Below are 27,965 nucleotides of genomic sequence, written 5' to 3'. Positions count from 1 at the left end.
ATTTTGAAATGCTTCTTTTCTTTCCATGCTAATTTCAGTCAGGCCTTCCTGCCAATTTGAGTTGGTATAACTTCCAATGGGAATGAAACTGTGAAGGGTACAGAGGAAGAGCTCATGAATAAATATCATCTAACCTAGGTCATCAGGTTGCATGGCCAGTGCCTTTGCCTCCTGAGCCATCATTCTAGCCTTACACTTGGAGCTTTGCTTTATTTGTATGAGTGTTTTGTCTGCATGCATGTTTGTGTGTCACATGTGTGCTCTATGCCCTTGGCACTTGGATGAGGCATGGGGTCCCTGGCAACTGGAGTTACAGATGGTTGTGAGCTACTATGTGGGTCCTAAGTCTTCTGCAAGAACAGAAAGTTCTCAACCATTGAGCCATTGTTTCAGCACAACCTGGGAGTGCCTCTTCCTCCTGCCTCAGGGATGCCTCGGCCTCTGTCCCGCCAAGGCTAAATTACCCAGCAGAACTGCAATAGCTTTACTTCCCTTGGAGAAAGTCGTGCAGCAGTTGACTCTGCAGAAGGAAAGTCCTTACAACAAACCTCACTCAAGAGATTTATTGGGAGGAGGAAATCCAGGAGAGTGGGTGCTTCTGCTAGGATGAAAAGCAGCCACAAAGTGAACAGGATGCAGGGCTTATATAGGTTTTCATGGGGATGGATGCTCCCAGGGTGCAGATTCCAGGGTGGGGATTGGTACTATCTCAAGTCCTGAGGTTGGGACAAGCTTGGGGATTATTGAGATTTCGAGTCCTGATTATGGTGGGATTCCGTGGTCAGACTCTTGGCAAAGCTCAGTGATTGGTTGGATGTTGTGCTCCAGGATTAGTTGCATTCTGTGCTCAGGGATTGGTTGGATTGTTAGTTTAGGGATCGGTGAGATTTGCGTGGTCTAATCTTGGAGCAAGCTTAGGGACTGGTGGGATTTCAAGTCCTGAACACTCTTAGGGCAGGGTGTGGTTCCTTGGCTCTGGTCTCAGGGCCAGATCATCCTTCACTATCCCTTTTTACACTATAGACAACATCTGTGTTCCTGGAATGAAAATCTAGTGCACACAAGAAAAGGAGACACCATAGAACACATGGCAAACTCAGCCCGGGGCCTGGGTGTTCAGGAAAGGCCTCCTGGAGTGACAATGCAACTTGTCAAGGAAAGCGGAGCTGCCACCTGTGCGCCCCATCCTCACCCCGTGTCCCTGTAACAACGTTGGGCATCGGATCTCAGATCCTCCCGTGTTTAACCTCAGGCCTGATTACTCTCAGGAAGAGGTCCCTCTCTGTGATCTGCTTGGAGCCGCGATCTCTCTCCCCTTCCTCAGGCAGGTGAATCCCAGCACACCTGTGGCCGCGGTCTCCTGACTTTCACTAACAGCAACAGAAGACACAACATCCCAGAGCTGTTCTGCTCAGCAGACTGTACCAACCAGCAGGCAGGACCTAGTGAGGGTGCACATATATGTTCTCCCGTGTGTGTGTGCCTGAAATCTAAAATAAATAGTATTTTAAAAGCAACTTTTAATAAGTTTGAAAGGTAATTACACTAAAAAAACCGCAAACCTTAAAAACAACCCCTTTCCCTTCTTCCTACCCAGACCTCACCCCACGTGGTGAACTCCTGGAGGGAGGGGCCTGCTTTGCTTTCTGTGGTTAAGAGTCATGGGTTTGCTGTGTTGCGGTCTCAGGCCCCAGGAATGAGAGTTAAACCCTTCCGGTGTAAAAATGGTGGGGAAGGTCTTGACAGGTAGAGCCTGGAGGATTGTTCAGGAAATCAAGAGGGAAATGCAGCTTGGCCTGGGGTGACTGAATAAGGAATTGCTAAGAATCAAAGCCTGTCAGGGTTATGCAGTGTGATTCTGCCACACAATCAGTCAATCAAAAATTAAAAAGGCAGCATGTGTACTAACTAGCGCATGCGTTGTGATCTGTTAGAAGTCGGGAAGGGAGGGTAAGGGCTGAGTGGCCAGGGAAATCTGGAGAGGTTGTGGATCTCCAGGTTGGGGGAGGGCTAGCTAGCTTGTAGAGAGAGTAGGAAGCAAATGTGCAATCCTGCCCGGCTTTCCTGGAGAGCCTGTGTATTGAAGAGCAGTAACTTTTCCTGTCTTTGTTAGGGAGGGGAAAGAGGGGGACCCTCTTGAAAGCACCATTGCTCAGAGACACGCTGGAGAGAACCCCGTGTCTTAGGGGACAGGGCCCTACATAGAGCTACTATGGCCAACCAGGACCCAGGCTCTTCCATGCTGGGTCCCAGTACCCAGGGTTCCCCAGTCTAAGCATCTGGACTCACCGGCTGGACACCCTCACAGGCCCACCTGTGGAGCCCCAGAGCCCGGGTGCCATGGTTGCCTTGGTGACTCCAGTCCAATCCATAGCTCCTTTCCTCAGACCTGCAAAGCCTCAATTTAGCTCTGGTGACTCATAGAGGAACTGTACTGTTCATTCACTTGGGATTTCCTGTGTTGCCCCAAGACAAACCCGGCCAGCCCCCTCCCCAGCTCCCACTGCCCACAGTCTCTAGCTGTTACCATTCCAAGCTTTGGTTGTTTTTTCTAAATCTGACAGCTGTCACTCACCTGGTTCCATATGGCTCTATTCGGTGAGACCCTGGCCCTCTTTCCTCCCACAAGGTCATGGTCCCTTCCCTGCACTCACCATCAAGGCTGATTAATTTGGATATGTGATTTCCTTTCCAAGCTTTGTTTGTTTGTTTGTTTGTTTGTTGTGTTTTGTTTTAAGAAGCAGTTTATGTGTAGTCCTGGCTCTGATGGAATTCCTCTGTAGACCAGGCTGAGCTCAAAACTCTGAGATCTGCCTGACTCTACCTCCCAAGTGCTATGATTAAAGGCATCATGCCTGACTATTTGCAATTTCACTTTTCTTTTCTTTTCTTTCTTTTTTTTTTTTTTTAGTAATTTGTTTTTAAGTTCCATGCAAATTCTTTATAATAAAGTATTTAAATAAACTTACTTCTGTTACTAAAGGACAAAAAGCAATCAGATGTGGCCGGTGTCAAGGGCTTTGTGACTTTTTTGAGAAAATCCTAAACCATATCAAGAACTTAAAAAATGAAAGTAAGACAGAAAGTAACCAGGAGATGGAGAGAAAGGACTTGGGTGGGGGTGGGGAGGAAATGATTAAATAGGGTGTAAGAATGTTTGTGAAATTTACTTTAAAAGCACAGGGGGTTGGGTGTGGTGGTTTATACCTTTATCCTCAGCCCTTGGGAGGACAGCAGGTACATCTTTGTGAGTTTGAGACCACCCTGGTCCTCACAGTAAACCCCAGGCCAGCCAGAGCCACAAGGTGAGAGAGGCTGCCTCTCAAAAAAAAAAAAAAAAAAAAAAAAAAAAAAAAAAAAAAAGGAAAACATACAAACAACAAAGAAAAATTATTAAACAAAGAAAAAGAAAGGTAGAGGTTAAAAACAAATACCTTGTTGGTGAAGACCATTGCTTTTATTCTCACTGAGTTTGTTAGGCTCTGAATTAATTTAAAAAAATGGATTTTAAACAGAGTCACATTACCTTTGGTCAAGGTTTAAGTGTCCTAAGATGGCTGAGCTTCAGAGGACTATCTGTTTATAAGAAGAGTCTATCTGTCCTTCTGTTACTTCAACAGTGCACGCAGGGAGGCAAAAGTGGGTGAAGATTTGGGGCTAAGACAATCGTCACGATTTTGTCCCTTGCTCCCAGGTCATTCAGGTCTCTTCATAGTCCACTAAGTACAAAGCATTGTCTGTGCCATGGATGCAGTGCTCTAAGAAAGTCAGTCTGCCACCAGATTGCGTGGCTTGTCACACCAGAAATGGTGCCTTATCTGGGGCTCAGGTTTGATCTGTGCTGTGGCCACGTCTGCTCAAGTAAGGGCCCCGCATCTGTCACTGCAGTGGAAATCCGAGTCACTACTCAATGGCGCTTTCTATAGTCAGCTTTCCTTCTCCATGACCCATCTGTCTTTTGCAATGGCCACAAAGGAGATGTGATGGGAACCTCTACCTCCACATCTTCCAAGTTCTTCACGGTGGCACTAATTTCTACAGTCCCTCCAGGGATGTGATACTGTTTTTGATTCATTATTTTCCTAGGCAGAGGAAACTCTAAAGGCTTCCATTTAGCATTTCCAACCATAATAACCTTCACCTCACAGATCAATGTGAGAATTCTTCCGACTTCTAAGCACATCTATCCAAATTATACATTCCGGGATGGGGAAACCAACATAGAATGAGTTTTCGGACCACAGGCCTGACTGTGAGTCAGACTTTATCCAAAACTCCACTAACCACCTGACCTCCATAAGCCCCTACTTTAACTGGAGGGCAGCAAAGTTTCCTGGGATGTCCCAGGGTCAGCATCAATTCAGAACCAGTATCCAACTGTCTTAGTTAAAATTTCTAAAGCTGTGAAGAGACACCATGACTATGACAACTCTCATAAAGAAGTAATAATAATAATAATTGGGGTGTTCAGAGGTTTAGTCTATTATTGTCATGGTAGAGAGGGATGCAGAATACAGCCAGACATGGTGCTGGAGCTGAGAATTCTACATCTTGATTGGCAGGCAACAGGAAGTGAACTGAAACACTGGATGTGTCTTGAGCATATATGAGCGCTCAAAGCCAGAAACACTCCTGAACACTCAAGAGTTAAGTGGGTCATTCTTGTGGGTCCTTGGAAAATAAGAATTCTGATATTAATGTGGAGAATGGAAGACCAGTTCCAGAAGTTTCTGGGGGGGGGGGAAGCAAGGGCTTTATGAAGAATTGGGATGGGGCTATCAGTGTGATATTTGGGCTAAGAATTGATGTTGCCCAATCTGGCTAGGGTTGAGGAATCATCTGTGATTAATATGAGATCAGAACCATTGAGGGGCATTAAGAAAGTATTTCCCCAGAGTCTGCACAGAGAAATCCAAATCAGATTGGCCAGGTGGCATCATGAAGTGGCAGCTGAACTTGGCAATGTGTGAGCAACACTGGTGTGCTACCAGCTTTGATGGCATGAAAAATAAAAGATTGGTAGCCTGGTCTACATAGCAAATTCCAGTCTCAACAATAACAACAACAAAAACCTACCACAGTACAGGAGACATACCTTTTTTCAAATCCTTGAGGATATTTATTTTTTTAAGTAGCTACCTAATACATAAGAAGTACCTATTTCACTGTTATTTTAATTTGCATTTCCTACTACTAAATATCGGTGAATGTTGTCATAGACTTATTGGTCATTTGCACATCACAGTAAGGTAAATATCCTTCCAAGTGAGGAATCAGGACTTGGGCCTCTACTATAGGTCATTTAGACCCAAAACTATGCATAGAAAAACACAACCGGTATTATTTTCCAAGTACACTTAGACCTTTTCCCAGGACAGACATTGCTACAACAGGCAGTGCTTAAGTAAAGTTTAAAAAAATGTACCAAGATCAAACAAAAGCTATCACATTGAATCACTACAACACAAACAGAAGGAAAAGAGCCCAGCAGAGGGCACAAGAGCCACAGATACATTTGTTCATGTGGTTAGGAATCCAATAAAAACACAAAATGCGAAGCCGTAATGTAAGCACAGGGGACCTGGTGCAGACCCCTGCAGGCCCTGTGCATGCTGCTCCAGTCCCTGGGGTTCCTATGAGCTTTTCTCAGGCTGATGCAGAGAGCCTTGCTTTCTAGGTGCCCACCATTCCCCATGACTCCTATACTCTTCCTGCCTCCTCTTTCAGAAGGTTCCTCTGAGAGGGTGGATTTGTTGGAGATATCCAGTTTAGTGCTGAGTGTTCCGAGGCCTCTCACTCTCTGCTCAATTTCTGGCTGTGGGTCTCTGTATTTCAATACGACTTCTAAACAGAGTGCCATTATTCTTTGAGATTGTTATGCCTGCATACGTGTATTTGGATCATGTTTATGGCCAACACTTTTCCCTCGCGCCTTAGAGATCTGTCCTCACCATACCCCAACTTGTGGGTTTGTAAAAGAAATTATTTTAAGGACTGGAGAGATGGCTCAGTGGTTAAGATCACTGCTCTTCTAGATGTTTGGGTTCAATTCTCAGCGCCTACATGGTGGCTCAAACTGTAACTCCAGTTCTAGGGGATCAGATGCCTCTTTAGTCTTCTGCCAGCAATGCATGTACATGGGCCACATATGCAGGCAAAACACCCATAAACACACGATAAGATTACAGGCGAATACATATAAAACAACGATAAATCCTTAAAGAAAGAAAAAGGTACCACTATAAACACTGAATCAGGCATTTCATCCTCTTGATGGAACATGAGCCTTCCTGAGGGAACATGATATAGATGTCCCATTTGTGGAATCTTAGTTGTCAATATGAACCAAAGTCCAACTGTATCTTTGATTGGAGGCAGAGCTTTCATCTGGGAGAGAGTCTCCTGACATAGGATAAGATAGCAACATTTTGCTGGGTGTCTGTAAATTAACTACTGTGTCATCTTCAGAGAAGGTGATGATGCCTTCAGTTTGTGTGAAGGGTCTTGTCCCAATCAGTTCTCTGTTGTCCAATACATTTGAGCTATTTCCAGCACCTGGAACCTCCTCATACTTTTAAAAGTTTGTGGTTTTTTTTTCTATTATATGGCGTCGACTGGGTGATGAAATCATTTCAGCTTTTATCTTTAATCTTCCTAAAATTATGTATTGAAAATTGTGACGTGTCCTTGGTCAGTGTTGGTCAGAAGAGAAAATCTATTTTCCAGGCTGCAGTATCTGTCAGTGATGCCCCTGTCAGAGCTTGGGGCCATTTTCTTTCCCATTCTCTTTTTCAGAGAATGGCAGGTTATGAGTTTTACAATCATATTGACCATTTGTTGAAAAGAGGACATAAGTCTTGAAGAGAAGGAGTTCTTGGTGGGTCCCCTTTCCCTGCTTAGAGCAGACATGGAGAGCAGGGAGAGCTGTCCTGGGGATGATTTTCCCTCCCAATGTGCATTCCACTTCCCTAGCAGAGGGTCCTGCATGAGAAGCCTGGCCTCTCCTCACTTCCACACAGACACCAGCCCTGACCAGGAGCAGGAGGCAAAGAGTCAACTGAGACTGTGCCCCAGTCAGCAGTGGGACAGGTAGGTGGAGGGGTTCTGGTTTGTTTGTTTCTCTCTGGATGACTTGGCAGAACCAGAAAAGATCCAGGTCCCCAAGAGGAGGGGGGCCCGGGTCTTAAGCCAGGGCATTCTCACACAGGCGAAAGCCTTGTTCAATGGAGAGAGCCAGAATTTACAGAAACAGACCTACATATATACAGACACACACACACACACACACACACACACACACACACATACAGAGAGAGAGAGAGATCGGAAGACAACTACTGGTGATCACTGTGCATTTCTCACAGGGTTCTTGACACTGGGCAAGTGGCCTTGTGAGATCTCTCCTGTGTGTCCAAAGAGAAGGCACATTAACCACACTCACCCCAGACTCAATAGACCAGGCACTTTCTAATTTGTTTCCCTTTGTGGTGGAGACATCAGACTCCTCTGAAGCACTAGGCAGCAACTGATCAAAGGGAGCCCTGGGGACCTGGAACTCAGGTTGCACAGCTCCTAGGACAGTGTTTGTCAACCTTCTTTAATGCTGTGACTCTATAATACAGTTAATCCCTCATAGTGTGCTGCCCCCAACCATAAAATTATTTTGTCACTCCTTCATAGCTGTAATCTGCTCCTGTAATGAATTGTAACATAAATATCTGATATGAAGGGTATCTAGTATGTGACCCCTTCGAAAGGGCACTTCAACCCCCAAAGGGGATGAGACCCACAGCCCTAGGACCTCCTTGGCCATCACATTCTTCCCTGTCCCAAGGGATTCTGATACATCTGATGGGATATCCATGGGACTTACTGCAATGTTGTGGGGCATTCACCAGAGAAGACCACTCAGACATGGATTAGGGCCAATAGAAACTCTGTATTAGCTGATGGGAAGGGAGAGGGGCTGCACCAGATGAAGGACATTCTCCGGAGCATCTTCAGCCTGCAGCAAGGAAACACAACTTGAAGGGTCTGAGGGTAACCTGGGTCAGTTCTCCTGGGTGCCCTGTGCCCAGACATCTCCACCCCACAGCCTCCTTCACTGAGGGTCATCCAGTTCCCTGCTCCATCCCCCCTGGGCTCTCCATCCTGGATCCTGTACTGTCTTCCTCCTTTCCCAGGTCCCAGAGTCAGCTCCAGGCTGGGCTGCAGACTTGGAAATTCAGAATAAAGAGGTAATGAGTAGCTCTGCTTCCTGACTCAGGCCTGATGGGAGGGGCCGGAGGAGCAGGGAGGCCTCCATCCATCAAGGGGCCTGGGACCTGGTTACCCAGGCCTTGGGTGGGTTGCAGACACGATTTCCCTTTGATTCTAAAACTCTCAGGGTCTGAGAGTGGCACACAGAGGAGGGTGTGACTGTCCCTGCCCTGCCTTGTCCCTCTGGGCATCCAGGTGAGGGCAGTGGACTCCAGCAGCAGCTCAGCCCCACCAGATGTTAGTGGGGACCCTGCTCCAGAGGACTGGAAGCTGCTGCTGCTCAATTCACTTCTATTTCATGTGTATGAGTGTGAGCCTGCAGGTCTGTAAGTGCGCTGTGTGAATGCCTGGGGTCTGTGGTGATGAAGGGGCTGGTTGCTCTGGGCCTGGAGCTTTATGGTTGTGAGCTGCCATGTGGGTGCTGGAACAGAACCCAGGTCTGATGTAAGAGCTGCAAGTGGTCTTGCCGCTGTAGCATCTCATTATTTATATCTTCTCCATCTGTGTCTGTGGAGCGGAGCCCTGTCCCATGTACACACTAAGAGGAACCACCACGCCCTTTTGTGTCCTGCTGTCTCCTAGTCTGAATCACGGGACCCTGCTGATTAGGAATGTGGTCTGATCAGTCACCTGCTATGTCCCCTCCTCATTCCCCATTGCTCTGGGAAAGGATTCCTGTCCTGTCAAGTCTGAGGATGCACAAGCTATTGAACGCCAGCCAGATCTCCTGCCTCTGTTCGCAGTGCAGTACTGCAGTGTAGGAACAAGAGCAGGACCATAGGAATTGCCTCCTCTCTCCTGACCCACCTGTCCCTCACCCCACTCCCAACACTGCCCTCACTCAGTACCTGTCATTGTCAAGGATTCCCCTCAGATAAGAAACAGGAGGGAGCAGGTGAGGATTATCAGCAGGGCTGAGATGTTGGGCTTGATGGCCAGTGACACAGTCTGCTGGCTCACATCTGGAGCAGCTGTTGGTGAGGCTGAAGTGGAAACATAAACTGAGTCTTTATCCAGACCTCACATCTGAGGGAATCTCCCCTTCCTTAGCTTCTGTGTGCTCAGGGAGTTCAGCACCACACAGAGTCCCTCCCCTGTTGCTAGGCAACAACTGGGTAGGAAGGGAGAGGGGGTGTCCCTGCCCTCAGAAGCCCCATGCAGCTATGTTAGGGGAAGCAGTGTGATGGTGGGCCCTCATCTTCACTGTGGCGGGGGTAGGGGGGTGGGGGTTGGGGGGAGGGGGAGGCATGAGGGTGGATGCCCTGTGAGGATGGGGGCGGGGAAGGAGGAAGGTCAGGTGGGATGACAAGCAACAGGGATTCTAGAGTGAGGAAAAGGACAGGAAGTAAAGGGATGCTTAGACTGTGACAGTCAGTGAGAACCACAGTGAGTGATCAATGTAATCACGATTAATGATGTAGGGGAGGGTGAGAAAGGAAATGAATGATGGAAAAAATGAATATTAACCCAAGAACTCATTGTGATTAGGTTATCTCTCTCTCTCTCTCTCTCTCTCTCTCTCTGTCTCTCTCTCTCTCACACACACACACACCCCTCATCTGCAGAGAGCTTCCTCTCATCCTCCCAGTTACCTGTAGGCTCCAGCTTTTTCTCCAAGTGCAACTCTATCTCCTCAAGCCAGGACCTACAGTCTCCCTGTGAGGTCATCTTGAAGAAGTCAGTGACATCCCTGTCTTCCTCCCACATCTCTTTAATCCCGTTGGATCCAGGACCAACTTCAGACAGTTTTCCAGTGCTTGGGTCAAAGTGCAACATTTGGTGTCCATTGAGGCCAATATCCCAGGATGCATTGAAATGTCCATCTCCTTCATGCCAGCAACACATCTTGGCCTGCACAATGAGGGCCTCTGTGCCCATTGGAAAGAGATCAGTCTCTGGCCTTGATTAATCCTGTCTACCTTCCCTCCTGTCTTCCCAGTCTCTGACCTTGTTTTCCCCTCCACATTTTCACCTTGCTGATGGACATCTTAGGTAAGAGGGACTACCAGTTATCCATTTTTTTTTTCATTAATGAAAACAATGAATGTCCTTAACCTGTCAAAACCCTGTACTTTCCTACAGGGGACCATCTGATATGTTCTTTCATTTAGTTTGTGGCAGTGGGGATTGAACCTATGGCGCCATTCATGCTAGGCAAGCACCCTACCACTGTACTACATTCCCAGTCATTGGAAAGTTACCTCTGATGGAATTATTCTCCTGCATCATATGAATCACTTGGTGTTTGATCAGGTGAAGTCCATCCTTCAGAGTGTCAAGCTGTTTTTCGCAGATCTTTGTGGCATTCAGTCTGTTCCCCAGAACACCAAAGCCATGACAGTTGTTGATACTATTGTAGGAAAGGAAGGTCTCTCCGTCCAGTTGGCCTTGGACTCTGTCCCTCCATGCTCCAGACCCTGACTTGCCAACAGTGAAGCTGTAGCAAAGAGAGGCAGCATCTGTGAAGGAAATATGCAGTGAGGTTAGGGATGGGAGCAGGGGCTCAGGGACAGTCTCTGCCCGTGGGACAAGGGACAGTCTCTGTTCGTGGGACAAGGGACAATCCCCGTGGGACAAGAATGTCTTCTGGAAGAGTGCATTTAAAAGAAGAAAGAAAAAGTACATAAATATATAAATAATACCCCTGCCTAGCTTCCATTGCCCTGACTAAAGTATAGGCAGTCATTGTCTCTTGCTTGAAGATGCAGATCAAGGTGTGGCCAACCCCCGCTCTCCACTTGGACAATTGTCTTATCTGTTATCACATGCTTTTGCTAGGAGTAGGCCCTGTCAGTTATGGAAGGTAAAGTTCAGGATGTCCCTTTTAGATCTGTTTGTGCTGGAGAATCTCCAGAACCTGCCCACGTAGACAGTGGAGACAGGATGGTGCGTGACGCTGGTGGGGGCCAGAATGGAGCAGGCAGAAGATAGAGCAGAGGTTGTATGGAGACCGTTTTGAATGATCTCTCCCGTGAGTTCATTGACCTGAACATCTTTGCTCGTTAGCTTTAACTGTCAGCCTAAGGTCACTTATGAAGGGAGTGTCTATGGAGGAACTGTTGCGGTGGAATATTATTTTAAATTGTGTTGCTTTTGTTTATGCTGCATTTGTTTAACTCTGTGAAGCTGTGACTCTTTGTGTGTCTAAAAACACCTGATGGTCCTAATAAAGAGCCGAGCGGCCAATAGCAAGGCAGGAGCAAGGACAGGCAGGGCTGGCAGGCAGAGAGGAGGTGAGGAAGAGGATCACGAGAACAAGGAGAGGAGGACATTAGGGGCAGCCACTTAGCCACCCAGCCAGCCATGGAGTAAGAAAAATAGTAAGATACATAGAAGTAAGAAAGATAAAAGCCCAGAGAGAAAAGCTGGTTAAAGGAAAGCCAAGTGAAGGCAGGACACTCATAACTAAGAATAAGCCTCTGTGTGTGATTTACTTGGGAGTTGGGTGGCGGGTCCAACATAAAAGAAAAAGAGTAAAAAGAGAAAATATAGACCACAACAGGCTGATTTGGCTGTTAATGATGTAGGAATCCCCAGCCCCTGTGGGCATCACCATTCCCTGGGCAGATGGTCTCTGGCTGGAGAAGAAATCTAGCTATGTAGGAGTTGGTGATGCAGACAGCAAGGTGCATCCTCCATATTCCTGCTGAGCTTCTCTGGCTTAGAAGGAGAAGTTCAATAAGTCAATTTCTCCCGTACATTGCTTTTGGTAGAGTGGTAGTGTGTGTGTGTGTGTGTGTGTGTGTGTGTGTGTGTGTGTGTGTTCATCACAGCAACAAAATGAAACAAACCATTGGCAGATCCCAGGGGAATAAGGTAGTGTTCCGGGGATGGCTTCCTGCAGGTGGTCATGGGCTAGCCCACACTACAGGACAAAGAACATCTAGGCTGGTCAAGTCTGGCAGCAGAAGAGTGGCGGTGGAAACCCTCAGAGAAGAGCATGTTCCAGAGTGGATGTGAGTGCGAACATTTCTGGGGAGTGTGCAGAGTGCAGGCTGCTCTGTGTGATGCCGGGCTCCCTGCTGAGAAGCACAGTGAGCATGAGCAGGGAGGAGACACCAGCTTCCTGGAGCTCAGGGATGGTGATGGCTCAGGGCTGGGGTGGGGTTAGCAGACTGTATTCCTGAATCCCAGCAAATCTGGTACAGAAAAATCCCACAGCGTGGAGTGGTCAGGATGCAGGGACACCAAGGACAGTGGTCCATTGGTGAGTACGGGGGACCCACCTTAAGTCTAACTGCTTAAAGTGGTCATGGCTAATAGGACACAAAATCCTAAATATAGACAGATGGTTATCTAACCAGATGAGACTGGATGTTAGTAATTAAAGAATTGGTTATGGGTGATAATTTGGCTAAAAATCGCTGTTGCCTGATCAGTGTAGGGCCGAGGAATTATCTATGATTAATAGAAGATCAACACACTTGAGCGACAATAGATAAAGAGATCAAAGGGCTTTGTGCTCACGGATAAGCACTGGGAACCAGGAGCTATCCCTGGAATGCTAGACTGATGCCATTTTACAGCCTGGTAACCCCGTGCTATCTGATGGAGCAGGCTCTGCCCTACCTCCCAGAATTTATATTTTTGCTTATCCAAGATCTTCTTCCCTAAATCTTGAGCATTGCCGTCAGACCACAAGACTCTTACTTGTGATATCACCTGTGCTTTACAACAGCCTCAGTGACATACTTCTATGTTACCTTTGTGCCAGGCCAGTCCTGATACCACAGGCATGTTCTTCTCCCAAAGCCTAAATCTGGGTGGGTCACCGTCTCTGTGTCAACAGTATCCACTCTTATAAAAGATGCCAGATGTACTTCGTCAGAAGCATTTCTTAAATTGTTGTGCACTTGGGGTAGAGTTAATTATTGTCTGAACTAAAGTAAGATGATCTGCGCCAGATTCTAGAAGTCCTGGTCCAACGCCGCTTACAATAAAATTGGGCTGAGCTATGAGTTTCATTATTATCTTTTCCTTTCCTGCCTGCTGTAAAGCCTGCAGGGGAATCACCACAAATAGGAAAAGTATTTCCCCAGAGTTAGCACATAGAAAACCAGCCTAAGACCCAGAGGAGCCGGCAGAAGTGGTGGGTGGCTGAAGATGGCCAGGAGCAGTTCCATGGGGAAGACTAGTTCTCCTAGTCACTGAGGCCTGGCGGAAGTCTTCGACCCTCCTCCCCCTACTCCCCAGTTAGATCCCAGGAACTCACCTGAAGGGGGAGCTGCCCACAACACAGCCAAAAGGCAGATTGTAGTGAGTGCACCCAAAGCCATGGATCCTTATTCCATTCCCAGCTGTCAGCAGTCATGACTTGAGCTTGAGAGAGAGAGAGGAAGCCTAAGTAATTCGTGTGGATGACTGCAGATTTCCTAAGATACTTGGGCTGTGACTTCAAGCATTTCGTCTTTTGTTTTGCTCACCATCTCCATTCCTAGTGCCCCCCCTCCTCCCCCTCTCTCTGAGGTGATGGGGGAGCTCCCTCCTGGGTTCCCGGGGCTCTGCCGGCTTCTTTGCAGAACTCCGTGGTTCTTTTCTGTCCAACTCCGGTAGCGCACAGAAGTCCTGACTACTAGGAACCGACTGACACAAGTCTTCCGTGTCCTCAGGTCCTCCCAGGCCAGGGCCACAGAGGTCCCTTCCCAGAACTCACCCTTGCCGGCCCAGGACTGTCACCAGCAGAAGCAGGAGAAGGCACCGGCTTTATTCGACTCCTGCTTCTGCTGGTGACCTTCCTGGGAGGAACCAGACAGGATCTCTCCCCGCCCAGTCTGACTCAGTGCCAGTTTTTTTTTTTTCCCTTCTTTTTTCCTTCCTCATTAGCCAAGATTTTTTCCCTTCTCACCCAGACTTGCATAGTCACCCTCAGAAAAAAGATGAACCTGGCTTGTTTTATTTCTACTTTGAAAAACACGTAGGAGGTATCTTTCCAAATGCTGGCCTGTCCAAATGCACTGCTGTGCATTTCCAATAACTTTGAAAAATCTCAGAGCTTCGGAAAAGTGTGTGAGGAGTTCAGAGGTTTCCTTGGAACCGGGGGACCTTCTATGCCACAGGTCCCCAGGAATCTGCCTCTCTCCTTTCTCTACCGCTCACTCCCAAGTGCACACCACCTCACTGGTGGCTTATAAATTTAATTCAGTGTTTGGAACGTGAGTTCCGAGGGCCAAGCTCATTGCTCCATGCTTGCAAGGCAAACGCTTCAATAACTAAGCTGGCTGCACCCCCCCCCAAAGTTTCCCTTTCCTTAAGATTTCCTCTTCAATGATTTTTCCCCCCAGCATGGTGTCCCTTCAGTCATTCATGCATCCACCTAGCTAATAGGTAAATACCAGTGTTGAGCGGGTGTGAAATGATCACACCTACACGTGAACTCCCGAGAAGACTCACGGTTTTGGTGAGCAGGGGGGGGGGCTGTCTAAATGAGACTACCCCAAGTCACTTGCATAATCTCATTAACCCATTCATCCCTTCAGGAAAGTTTCACTCTGACGCGTGGGAGTTGAGGGGGGGGCAAGTTTTTAAAGTGCCACGTGCATTTTAAATGCTTAAAGTTTTGCAGACCTTATCTCCGGCCCACCATGAAAATCGTCTCTGGGGCTGAGGCTATGATCAATGGAGGCCGGTGTGAGTTTGTCAGCCAGAGGAAAGACCGGTGGGGTGGGGTAGGGGTGGGGCGAGCGGGGCGGGCACCCTGTTCTCCTTTCTCAACCCTAATGCAGCCCTCAGGCTTGGACTGCCAAACTCTTTGCCCCTTAGGCAAACCCTCACCACAGAAAAGAATTGTAGGATGAGCGAGTCTGGAGCAGAGGTGGAAAGAATTACAAGACAGGCGCACCCGGGAGAGAAGCCGATCTCAGGATATGGGTATGGTGTTCTGAAAACAAAGCCGATTATACACTTCAACAGGTGCCTAGGGACCTTTGTTTGGTAAATGAATTTATGATAGAACTCAAACTGGTTAGTAAAAGAAAGATACGACAAATGCTCCCCTTGCCCCCCCCCCCGTATGCTGCCTCCTCCGGAGCTGCCCCTGCTCAGAGCTGAACCCAAGGCCGTGTCCACAGTCTTAGAGATAGCAATGTCTTCTCCACAGACAGATCACCAGACAGCCCTTAGCTCTGACTGCCTCGCTCTTGAGACACGGGTCCATGCGTTTCCCGCTGTTCCCCTGCGCAGCCGCCAGATGACACTCGTGGATAGAGATCAGGAAGAACCCTAAGCAGAGGCAGCCCCGGGGCTTGCAGCACAGGCTTCCCTTACTTTGCCAAGAGTATGAGCGCTGGGACTTGTGCTTGGCAGCTACTGATCCTCCCTCCCCTTGTAGGGATTGTGCGAAGAGTGTGTGTGCGCGCGCGCGGAGGCGCTCTTCAATTCCGGCTAAGATCTCTGCAGAATGCACAGGCCACTGAGCCTTCTACTGCTCGTGTGTTTCTCCCACTTCCTGTGTGGTAGCTGACCCCGGGGCCACACTGACACTGGTCATCGTTTGGAGAATGACAGCAGGGACCACAGTAATGAACCGAACCACATCTTAGCTATTGTGGATATTGCGTCAACAAACCTGGATCTCTGTGGCGGGACTTAGATAATTCGGACATACGCGGGACATATCTGGTTGTAGTTTTTGTTTCTTGAGAACCTACATACTGTTTTCTATAGTGGCTGGGTCAGTTTACAATCCAACCGGCACCTAATAAGGGCTCCTCATCCCTTACAGCCTCACTGGGGCTTGTGATTCTTTGTTTTCTCAACAATAGCTAATTAGACCAGAGTGGCAAGTACTGCAGAGGACATTTCAGCTTGCATTTCCCTGAAGGCTGAGGATGCTCAAGACTCTCCAGATATTTATGGTCCTTTCGTGGTTCTTGGTTTTGGAACTGTCTGTTCCGTTCATTGATGCATTTGCTGATTAGGTGTGTGTGTGCGCGCGCGCGCCTGTGCATGTGTGGGCGTGCGTGAGTGTGGTTTTTGTATTTCTGTATACACTTAGACTTCAGCCCTTGTCTGTAGTGTATTTGGCAAGATCCCCCTGTTCTGTGGCTTTCTCTACATTCTGCTGGCTTCCTGTGTTGTGCAAAAGGTGATTAATTTCAAGCAACCTCATTTCATCCCTATGTAGGGAATATACCACAGGAAATAAGAAATACGAAACATTTCTTGTGGCATATGAAAACTTTTTCATAAACACCTTGTCTATGCCTATATCTTGTTCTAAGTTTCCCCCATCCTCTGGCAGTTTCAAAGTGTCCGGTGTTATCATGAGGTCTTTGGTCCATTTCAAACTGATTTCCATGCAGTGTGAGAGATTCTGTCCTTTGTCTTAATGTGTAGAGTCCATTTGTCAGCCCACGTGTGGCATAGAACAGGGCAAGCATACCTTCTGTTTAGGCGGTATAGGCTGGTGCCCTATACCCAAGGAGTCTGGGGTGATTAGTAGGAGCCCCGCCTGTCTTCCCAGACCCCCTCAGAAAGCCCTCCAAGGAGCAGCCCTTCCTCTCAGGTAGCCCTCCAAGTGTTAGCCCCTCCCTGGGCCGATGGAGACCATGCTTACAGGCTGCTTAAGATGAGGCAAGTTACCTGCTGTGTGCTGTCATGATCTCTCCCCTTCCAGAGAGCCACCCAGGAGGTGCTTTGCTCTGCTCATGTTAAACCTGGATTTATAAATTCAGCTGGATTGGCATATTGCATCGGTGGCGGAGGATACCCAGTAATTGGGGATCCAAAACTTATCACCTCCTTAAGAATAAGTCCTAAAAGTATTCTATTTTGTTTCTTGTTAAGTGACAGGTGTAACTCTTTATACTATTGTCAAAGTTTCCCCCCCCCCCACAGTCCTGTGGGTATAGGGGGAGGCAATCCTATGTAAAATGTGAAAATTTCCCACTGTAACTGTTTTGAAGCATACAATAAATACTGTTTGGTATTTACTTCTACAGTAAAACAGCTTATTCTGATCGACATATCACATAGTAGTTGATGTAAGAAACTACCAGACAAAAGCAACTTCAGGAAAGTGGGGTTGATTTTGCCTCCCACATGAAGGGTACGTGTGGTCCGCCGGGCTGGGTGTCATGGGGGCAAGTAAGGACAAACTTTCTCATTGGGACTGCCAGCTCACGATTAACCTATCGTTAATTACTAAAGCTGGGTCTGTACTTAGGCTTGTCCCTAACTAGTTCTTATAACTGAAAGGAGTCCAATCTATAATCTACATTCTTTGACGAGGCCCGGTTACCTTTACTCTCTGCTGCCCATCCTGCTTCCCCCGAGTCTCGCTGGTGGATCCACCTGTCTTCTTCTCTGTCCCCAGAAGCCCCGCCTAACCTCTTCCTGTCTAGCTAATGGCCATGAAGCTCTTTATTAAATCAATCACGTTGACACAGCTTCCTTGTAAAGGAGTACTTCACAACAGCGGGGCACCAGGGTGGCTGCTGACATCACACCCATAGCCCGGAACTGGAGAGAGGCACATGCCAGTGATTGGCTTTTTATCCAATCTGGGACCCCAGCTCAGGAGATGGCACTTCAGGCTTTTAGGGTGAATCATCTCACCTGATCTACTCTTGCACAGACACGTTAGAGAGTCGTCTTCTAGGTGACTCTTCAACTTGCCTAGGAATCCCAGTACTTGAGAGGCTGAGACAGGTGGATCTCAGCGAGTTCAAGGCCAGCCTGGTCTACATAATGAGTTCTAGGACAGACAGGGCTATATAGAGAGACCCTGCCTCAAAAAACAAAATCAATAAATGGACAATAGAGAACTCGAAGCCAATGTACGGTGTTACTTCAACCATAAGTTACCTGCCAACCCATGAATTCTATAGCGAATCCTATGTCCCAGTTGTATCATCTCTAGGTATGCAGCAGAGAAGCTGTGTTTTTGGTGAACCTGCTTTAAATTTTAGACAAAATAAATGCTATAAGGACAACAACTTCCCTCGCATTCCTAACCCTTTCTGTAGTTTGCAAATTTCATAAAGTCAGCTTCTGTGATCCTAGATTGAAAAATTGTGAATAGATAAACCATCCGGTCCCTTCCATGCATTGGACATGCTCATTAATCTTTAAAAATAATTGATCTGAGGCCAAAGGTCAGCAGCAGAGCATGCACAAGCCCCTGGGTTCAATCCCTGGCTCCAGAAACACAAACCAACAAAGAGAAAGACAATCCTTTTGCAGAACAGCCCCCTTTAAAAACTGCTTTCAGCGGAACTAATCAGATGTTATGAGACATTTTTATGATCCTAGCAGAAGCTTAATGAATAACTTTGAATAGATTTGAATACTTAACATGCCTAATCCGTGTGAATTATAGTAACACTTTGCCTTTTGGGGGAAGTCACCGGTTTTGATGCTAATATGCAGAATGACACCTTAGGAACATGCACAAAGAGTCAGGAGGATTGTACCTTTAAAAACACAAATGAGCAGTGGAAACCCTTATTACTGGGGTCACCTCTTGGGACCGCTGGCAGTTTGCTTGCCATGGGAGCATTTTTCTGCTTAGAAACAACATAATTGACTGTTCCGCTCTAGCCAGCAGATGCCACGTGACCTAGCAACAGCGGAGGAAGAAAGCCAGGAGAGATTTCTGCTAGAAATAAAACTTCAAATCTTTGTTATCCCCCTAAAACATTTTGGTAAAGACGTCGTCCCTTCCTCCCAGCAAACTAAGACACAAGTACCAATGACAAACAACATACTTTCTCTTGCCTTGTGTGGCCTGGATGATCATTTTACACGGAGTGGACCCCTGTTTATCTGAGAGTGTGTGGCATAAAATAAAAAGCTAACAACGTACTTTTTTTTAATGTAATTACTTTGCCTGAGTAGCAGGCACGTGATGATTAAACTTGACCTGTGTTTAACTAAGCGGTTGGTTGATGACTTTTATTTTCCTTTCTTTTACATTTTTTGGGTACTGTGAGGTATTTCCTTTAACATTTTTCTCTCTCACAATGGTGAATGCTTTAAAAATGGCTCCCCAAAAAGGGCCACCCATTCTCAGCACTCTCAAGACAGTTCATATTTCTTTGCCTTCTGTTCAGTTTCGGATCGCAGAACATTCTTACCTCACACTATTTGAATTTTCTCTTTTCCATCCCCAGTCTTCTCTTGACAGTAGAACACCGTCTGCAGTGACAGTCACTATCCAGGACTATGCCTGCTATGAAACACTAAACAAAAACAAAAGGCTGTGTCTTGTTCTAGTTTCATTTCTGTTATGGTGATAAAATATCCTGACGAAAAGCAACGTAGGGGAGGAGGGGGTTTAATTCAGCTCTTAACTACAGGCTATGATCCATCACGGGGAAGTCAAAGTATCAGGAACTTAGGACAGCCGGTAGCATCACACCTACAGACCCTGACTAGGGGATGATGCTGCCTACACTGGGGTGGGCTTTCCAGCATTGGTTCACAGTCAAGACAACTGCTCACAGATGTTCCTCAATTAAGACTTTCTCCTTGGGTGTGGCGGGGAACACCTTTAATCCCAGCACAGGGGAGGAAGAGACAAGATGAACGTCTGTGAGTTTGAGGCTGTTATGATAGACATAGCAAGTTCCAGGACAGCTAGAGCTAAATAATAGGGGGAGGGGGAAGGCTTGCTTCCCTAGTATTCAAAGTTGTGGCCAGTTGGCATCATTTTAGGAAGGCAACGGCAGTCCTGTGTGCAACAATATATTAATCACTGTTTATGAATGGCGAGGGAAAAGATGGATCGGTATCAGAGGTGGAAAACCAGGCCAGTGTTTTTTTTTTTTTTAAAGGAAAATGAAAAAATTGAAGGGCTAGAGGGGAGGGCCAAAGCGATACAGGGTGAGAACAGAGCAGGGCCAGCCACACTGACGTGGGATATTAAATAAAGAAACAGGCGCGAAGGAGGACAAGGGCCGACAGACCTGTTTATTGGATCCAATCTCAGGCACACCGTGCATGGAGTCTAGAAGCTCCTCTGGTGCCTGGCAGTCCCTCTCTAATGGCCAAGCATTTTCTCCCTAGGTGTTCTTTTGGGAGAGTGTCCCAGCCCATGGGTGGTGCTGGCCGAATGGCGCCTTAGAGGCTGGTCACATCTCTGGTTGCTGTGAACACCCCTCTTGCCTACAGGTGGGCCCTTCCCGACTACAGAGAAGAGCTTGGCCTCGGCACAGAAGTCTCTCTGTAGAAACTGGTTCCAACCAGACCTTTCGCTCCCTGATTACTGCATGGCCCTGTTTCCTAAGGTTCTTTCCCAGAGCCCAGTGACATTCAGATGACCAGTGTCTGTGTGTTGTCTGTCTGATGCCCCTGCTCAGTTTCCCAGGAGTGAGTCACAGAGTCTCAGGCTGCTCAGTAGGGGATGTGGCTTCCATGAAGCTGAAGTCCTAAGCACGCAGCGCCAAGAGGCTTTCCCTAGTGCTCTCTCTCTCTCTCTCTCTCTCTCTCTCTCTCTCTCTCTCTCTCTCTCTCTCTTCGGGCACTGCTGCTGTCTTGGGTCTAGCACTTTTTCTTCAGGTTTTTTAGAATGTCTGTTATTGAAAATAAAGTGCAGATTTTCTAACTCCGTGTTTCTCGAAGTCTGTAGTAAGGGTTTCCTCCTAGTGGGAACAGGGTGCTGCTACCTCAAATGAACCAGTCTCTTGGAGCCCAGCTATGAAGATTTTTCCCCGTTTTGTCAAATTCATTTTTCTTTTTTCTTCCTCCCTCCCTCCCTCCCTCCTTCCCTCCCTCCCTCCCTCCCTTCCTCCTTCCCTCCCTCCCTCCCTCCCTCCCTCCCTCTCTCTCTTCCTCTCTCTCTCTCCTTTTCCTTTGGTTTGTATTTTTTTTTATTTGTTTTTTTTTTTTTTTTTTCGAGACAGAATTTCTCTGTTTAGCCTTGGCTGTCCTAGAACACACTCTGTAGACTAGGTTAGTCTCAAACTCACAGACATCCCCCTGCCTCTGCCTCCCAAGTGCTGGAATTAAAGACATGTGCCACCACCCAGCGTCCCTTTTCTAATTAAATTAGAGATAATTGAGTACCATTCTGTTCTTCAGGTACCTGATTTTCAATTTTCCACAGATTATTTCCTAGAGACTCTACACATTGTACCAGGGTGTCTTTCTGCTGTTTTACTATTTACCCACCCCACCCCCCACCACTTCTGCAATGGTTACAGAAAACCGCCTAACAACACTAGGAAACCACTCTGATTAAGAGGTCACCACAGCCAGAAGCCACAGCTGCTGCTGGTCTGGACTCCTGCCTATGAGGATTTGCCCTTAAAGGATACTGTCCTCCCCAGAGCTGTGACCACAGGCTGGCATGACTGTGTTCCTACCGGTAAATCACATCTCTAAAACCAGGCATACCAGCCAGGGTAGCGGATGCCTGGGCTTGCCCCAATTCTGCTATATCTGATTGATGGGTTCTTATCAGGGCATTGATGGTAAAGGAGTTAGGAGTTTTTGTAATAGATAAAGAGACAGCGGAAAGGAGGTAACGTGGGCGCCAGCCACGGGTTTGCCTTGCTTTCCCTCAGTGTATACCCTTAGTTATAGTTTCAAAGGTGTGTAAATAACACTGTAGCCTTATAGTTTCAAAGGTGTGTAAATAACACTGTAGCTTGCTTAGTGCTTTATTATATATACATGTGTGGACCTATATCTGCAGTTGAGCATCTGCACTCACAATCACTGTAAAGGCAGCAAGATTAATAGTCGTTTCCGACATGGGCTGTAGAGTCAGGTTGTGGTCAAATCTCTGTTCATGTGATATGGGCAGGCATTTCCTGAGCATCTCTCTCACAGACTAACACCCTCCTTAAAGTAAGTGCAACAACAGCACCTACCTCAGAACACTGCTGTGAAACCCAAATAATGCCTGAAATAGACTTAACATAGTGTGTGACTCATGGCAGGGTTTATGCCCAGATCAAAGAATCGCAAAAATACCGATGCCAAGGAGACGACTCACCAAATGCAAGAACAAAGGTTTCTTTATTAGGAGTTGCAACTCGGACCCTGACCATTCTGGAACAAGCAGAGTGCTGCTTTTTGGCTGAGGGGATTTCTAAAGAGAAATGCTCAAGAGACTGGATGTTTTGAATTTACAAAGCTTTTATGGTTACATAGGATAAAACAGTAGCTGTATGTGTAGGTAGGATGCAATTAAGCAGGAACCTATAGAGGGAACAGGTTGTTAATTGGCTCCCAGGCAGGGACTTTTATAACTACAATTTGACAACATCTGATCTTCCTTAGGACAGAGAAATGTTGACATGCCTGGGGCAGGCGGGGGGGGGGGGGTGTTACCTGTTCCCAGGCCTCTGTACCCAGTTCTTTGTTTAGCCTTATCTGTCTGGGCTGCCTTTTTGGGAACTCAGAGAGGCTTAAGAGTTATTCTTTTTGGGTTTTGGAGACCAAGTTTTAGGCTTTATTAATTTTCCCATCTTACTCCTTTCAGTAGGTACTCAGTGACTCATAGCTTTGGTAGCCAAAGATCTAGGTGGTCAACTATAGTGCCTTCTACCGTCTTGATAAATTACACCTTTTTACTGGTCTTAATTTCTTGTTTTGGTTTATAGTTTCTAATCTGTAAGATGGGTTCCTAAGTTTATAATATCCCAAGTACTTTTGTGGAGAAAACAAAGCACTAGGAGTTACTTAGGTGTGATGTGTGTGTGTGTGTGTGTTTATATGTACACATGCAAGTTGGCATGCATGTATATGTTCATGGAAGACAAAGGATAATTTGGGGTGTTATTCCTCAGAGCTCTTCACTTTTTCATATTTATTTTAATTTGTGGCTATGTGTGCTCGTGTCACGTATGATTGGAATACACAGAGGAGGCCAGAGGAAGGCATCCAACCATTCTCCAGTGTTAGCTGGAGTCACAGGCACTTGTGAGCCACCCCTTTTGGGTGTTGGGAACTGAACCAAAGCAAGAGCAAGTGCTTTTAACTACTGAGCCATCTCTCCACTCCCTTAGCCACCTTTTGATGAGACAGGGTCTCCCACTCACCAGTTAGGTTAGGCCGGCTGACTACTCAGCTCAGGGATCAGCCTGTCTTTCATTCCCCAAAACTGGCATTGCAAGTACTAATACCATACTAAAACGCAGGTCCTGGGGACTAAACTTAGGTTCTCGTGATTGCAAGGCAAACACTTTACAGAATGAACTAGCTCATCTCATCGCTCATTACTTAACATTTTCTGATAAGCATAAATAACGGCCGCTAGTCATTTAGATGAGCCATTCAACAGCTCTAATCGAAATGCGCAAAATCTAAATCTTCTGAGATCAAGTTGAGTGCTGACGTCGTCACAGGCGGCAAACTCTATCGGATGTAGCCAGTACGGAGACGTGCCAAAATTAATTATTAATTGATTGATTAATGCATTCACACTTACTAATTTATCTTGTGTGTGTACACTTGCCTGTGCCATTTCGCAATGTGTGGCAGTAGGAAGAGAACTTGGAGAGTCATTGTTCTCTACCAAATGAATCCTGGGGAGTGAACTTTCTGCTGAGTTATGTTGCCAGCCCAGGTTAATTGCTTTTTTTAAAAAACAAACAAAAAAAGCAAACAAAAACCTGGTTTCATATAACTCATACTCGCCTTGAACTCACTATGTAGCTGAAGATGGAATTGAACTTATGATCCTTCTGCCTCGACTTCCTCAGTGCTGGAATTGACAAGTGTGTGAGACTACACTGTACCTGAATAACTGTGCCAAGGATATCATTCATGCTAGGCAACTACTCTACCAATTGTCATACAACCATCAGCTCTGCCGAAGTCTTTATTAGCTGACCAGAAACTACAATGGGTGTTATTGGGAGCCTTTCTCAGGATGAGCTTTAAGCAAAGAAGTTGTGCCCTAGGTAAACACACTTCAGTCTACTGAAGCAGACTGAAGCAGTCAAAAGACAAGCTCAATACATTTAGAGACTTACCCAGAACTATGAACTGTGATGGATTAGGTCTTTCTTTTCATTTTGGCAACTGATGCTGGCAACTGATGCTGTCTACACATGAGTTTTATGGCCTGAATTGTCCTTCTATCATGGAGTCAGTTGTGGTGAGGTCTGGGGGGGTCAGTTACAATTAGGTTAAATAATTAAAAGTGTGTAAGAGTGTTCAGAACTGCTGTCCCTAAGATCTTTCATTTTCTCTAAGTAAATATTCCAGAATCTAAATAATCTATGTGTTAGCATGGTGGCTATTAGAGTCCTTATATTGATACTTTATTTTAGCAGACAGTAGTATATGGTTTTCCCCTGGGTCCATGACTTACCTAGTCTCAAGTTCTTGACAGATGAGCAGTGTTGGGCGTGGGTTCTATGTCTTAAGAGTAGATGGGGTGGGCATGAATTCCAATCAGATAGTGGTTGATCATTCCCATAACTTTTGTGCCTGTACTACCATTGTATCTTGCAGGCACGCCACCATTGTAGATGGAAGGGTTTTTGAACCATTCTTAATGGTTAGAGATGATACTGTTTGAAAAGCAGATCTATAAGCAACGTTTGCAGAAGAAAGGACCTTGTGAACCTGACTTATGTCTGGGACTCTTAAACTATCTCTTGGTGTCTATTTATATGATAATGATTTATATGTTAGCATATGCTCTGTTTTTTCAGTTGAAATTACATAAAGGGAACAAATAAAAAGCTTTATGGAGATGCTAAATTACTTGGTGTTTCAAAAGTAAATAAAATAAAGGCAAATGAAGCCTTTCATACATAACAGTTTTCCATCAACTACTCTCCCAGTCATTTAAAAATTATAGTTGTGTGTGTGTGTGTGTTCGCACAATGCATGCAGGGTACGGCACATACAAGAATCACTTCTCTCTTTCTATCCTGTGGGTTCCAGGGATTGAACTCAGGTCACCAGTCCTGGTGGCAAGGACCTTTACCTGCCGAGCCATCTCTTGGGCCTTATTGCCCCCATTTTTGATCCTCATCCTACATGTTTAGAAAATCGGAGATTCTTATTAGCTGCAACCAGCTGATATAAAGATATAAAGAAAGGAGGTCTAATTCAGGCACAGAAAAAACCAACCAACCAACCAACCAAATAAACAAAACAAAGCAATTCCCAAACCTGAGTAGATGCAGCTACTACAAGTAGCAAGGTGCTTTTCAGAAATCATGGATGGATTGTGCAGTAGCTGCTACTCGATGGGATGTGTTTTGGCATAAAGTAAATTCCTGAGCCTTTCATGCTGTTTGGGAAACCCACACACTACCACTCCGTGAAGCACAGAGAAGATGCATCCCTCTTCACTGGCTGACACGCGCTTGTTTAGCACCTGTCTGATCTTCCTTCATGCAATTTTTGGGTCTGGTGCTTGTTGTCAAGGGCAGAACACAAACAATCGAACAATTACTATATTGTTGCTGGGTGTGGTGACTCATGCCTGTAATCTCAGCACTCTGGGAGGTGGAGGCAGGAGGACCAGGAGTTTCGAGACAGCGTCAGTTTATGTAAGGAATTCAAGGCCAGCCTGGGAGATGTGAAACCCTGTCTCAAAAACCAAACAACACATCAAAAGCCAACGCTTTAAATCATTCCCTGCTTGGTACGCATTGCGGAACCTAAGCATGGCCTCATACCTTTCTCTTCGAGGCCCTGTGTCAGTCCAGGAAGCCTGCGGATAGAGACACAAATGTGAATGGATTTCATGGTTGAGTCTCTGCTGAGTCGTAGGAAACCAGGGTGGGCTGGTGCATTGGCATTTTAGTAAAAAAAAAAAAAAAAATGTATGGGCTAAATTAACTAATTTATGTTTATATGGAAACGAATCTAGCTGTGGAGTAAAATGGCTGTTCAAACAAGAACTAAAAAATCAAAGGCATTTCTCTCTTGTAGAGGGCTTCTTTGGGGTGTGTTTCTTGGGTTTTTTTTTTTTTTTCTTTTTGAGTAAAAAAATGTGCTCAGTCATGCATCCAGAGAAACATTTAGAGACCATGTACTTGTTTACCAGCTTCATTTGAAATCCAAGGGGGGGGGGGAAGCACATAGAGAAAACTTGATTTACATCTGGTATGCATTCTGTGCCTTCTTCAGATTGATTTTGGATGCTGCCTTAACCAATTAGAATTTAGCAAAGTCATGTTTTAGTAACCCAAGGAGGAGCCTAGAATGGCCTATGACTCTAACCTCTTCTGTATAACCAATTAACTTGTGACCCAGGGAATAGAGTTAGTCTCTGCCCCTCAACAATACGGAAATATATTTTTAATATTACTTATTATCATGTGTGTTTATATGGTGTATGTGTGGTGTGGTGAGAGGTATATGTATGTGATTCTGTGTGTGTGTGTGTGTGTGTGTGTGCGCGCGTGTGTGTATGCACGCCAAGGAAAGTTCATAGAGCTCAAGAGCAACTCTGGCGAATGAGTTCTTTCTTTTTACCTTTATGTGGGTCCCAGGGATCAAATTCGGCATGTCAGGCTTGTACAGCAGGTGTTTTACCTACTGAGCCATCTCACCAGCCCAGATTGATGTATTAAGAATGAAGAAGGAACCATGACTAGCCGTCATGCTTGCCTCTCAAGCAAGGTAACAGCTGCGATGGACAGGGGCCTCAGACAGACTGGCATCCAACAACCCAAAGCACTCGGATGACTGCTAGGCTGACACAATGATGAACAAATCGATCTTCAAGCTTGTGGACGTTTCTTCTTCAGCAACAGGGCCTGTGGTCAGAGCTTTTTCACAGGACTTCAACTGCAGGGCTTTGCTTTCATCCCTGGCTGCTGGTTCCCTCCCAACTCTGACTGTTGGATGCTAGAAACAGACTCTCCTGGTTGTCGGGGTTGGGGTGGGGTGGGCAAGAACAGGAAGGAATCTTCTGAAATGTACCTGACACCTTCTGGAGACTTGGGCCTGCCTGCTCCCTAAGGCTCTCAGGAATGTCACTGAGATGATATCAAGGATGGTGGGTGGACCCGTGGCTTCTCCCAGTTTATGGATGACAGTATTGGAACTTAGAGAAGCTGGTGTTTTCTCTTGTGTAGCTCTTCTGAGCAGCCTTCTCCCCACACACCCATGTATGACTCATTTTTTTTGGGTCACTGTGCTGACTAGTTCCTGTTGCGTAAAACTATATACATACATACATACGTATGTATGTATATATATATTGATACTCCCATATACATACATACACACACACACACACACACACATACACACACACACACACACACACACACACACACATATATATATATATATACATATATATATATATATATCACGGTAAATAAGGATCAGGATAAACAAATAGGCCGAATAGATGTTTATTCAGGGAGAAATAACTTACAACCTAGACAGATGAACACCAGGAAATTCAACCCGATCCTCTCCTGTCCGAGTCACGCCAGAAAGAGAGCGCCTTACTTGGCCCCCTCCGACCTCCTTCCCCAGGTCACTTCCGCCCATGGCTCCATCCCCCAATGGGTGTGGTCAGTGCTACAGAAAGACTATCTCACTACATGTATGTATGTATATATATATATATATATATATATATATATATATATATATATATATTATCAATTAGGGAAATGCCTCCATCAGATTGTCCTGTTGGCATGTCTATGGGGACATTTTATTGACTATTGATTGGTACAGGAGGGCCCAGCTCACTGTGGATGATGCTGCCCAGGTCAGATGATCCAGGATTGTATACGAAAGCAAGCTAAGCAAGGGATGAGGGACAAATC

The 27,965-nt window shown here is 46.2% G+C and overlaps 1 protein-coding gene across 1 annotated transcript in view; it reads right to left on the bottom strand.

Moving 5' to 3' along the window:
* Window positions 1-7,908: 7,908 nt before the first annotated feature.
* LOC127237690 (UL16-binding protein 1-like) overlaps window positions 7,909-27,965 on the bottom strand; it is a 63,277-nt gene continuing 43,220 nt past the window's right edge. The window contains 5 exon segments of the mRNA XM_051206061.1: window positions 7,909-8,005; window positions 9,108-9,139; window positions 9,142-9,242; window positions 9,852-10,127; window positions 10,461-10,718. Coding sequence (XP_051062018.1) covers window positions 7,909-8,005; window positions 9,108-9,139; window positions 9,142-9,242; window positions 9,852-10,127; window positions 10,461-10,718 — 764 coding nt within the window.

The sequence above is a fragment of the Phodopus roborovskii genome, unplaced genomic scaffold (genome assembly GCF_943737965.1).
Source record: "Phodopus roborovskii unplaced genomic scaffold, PHOROB, whole genome shotgun sequence".
Taxonomy (NCBI): Eukaryota; Metazoa; Chordata; class Mammalia; order Rodentia; family Cricetidae; genus Phodopus; species Phodopus roborovskii.
This window is presented reverse-complemented; position numbering and strand designations above follow the sequence as displayed.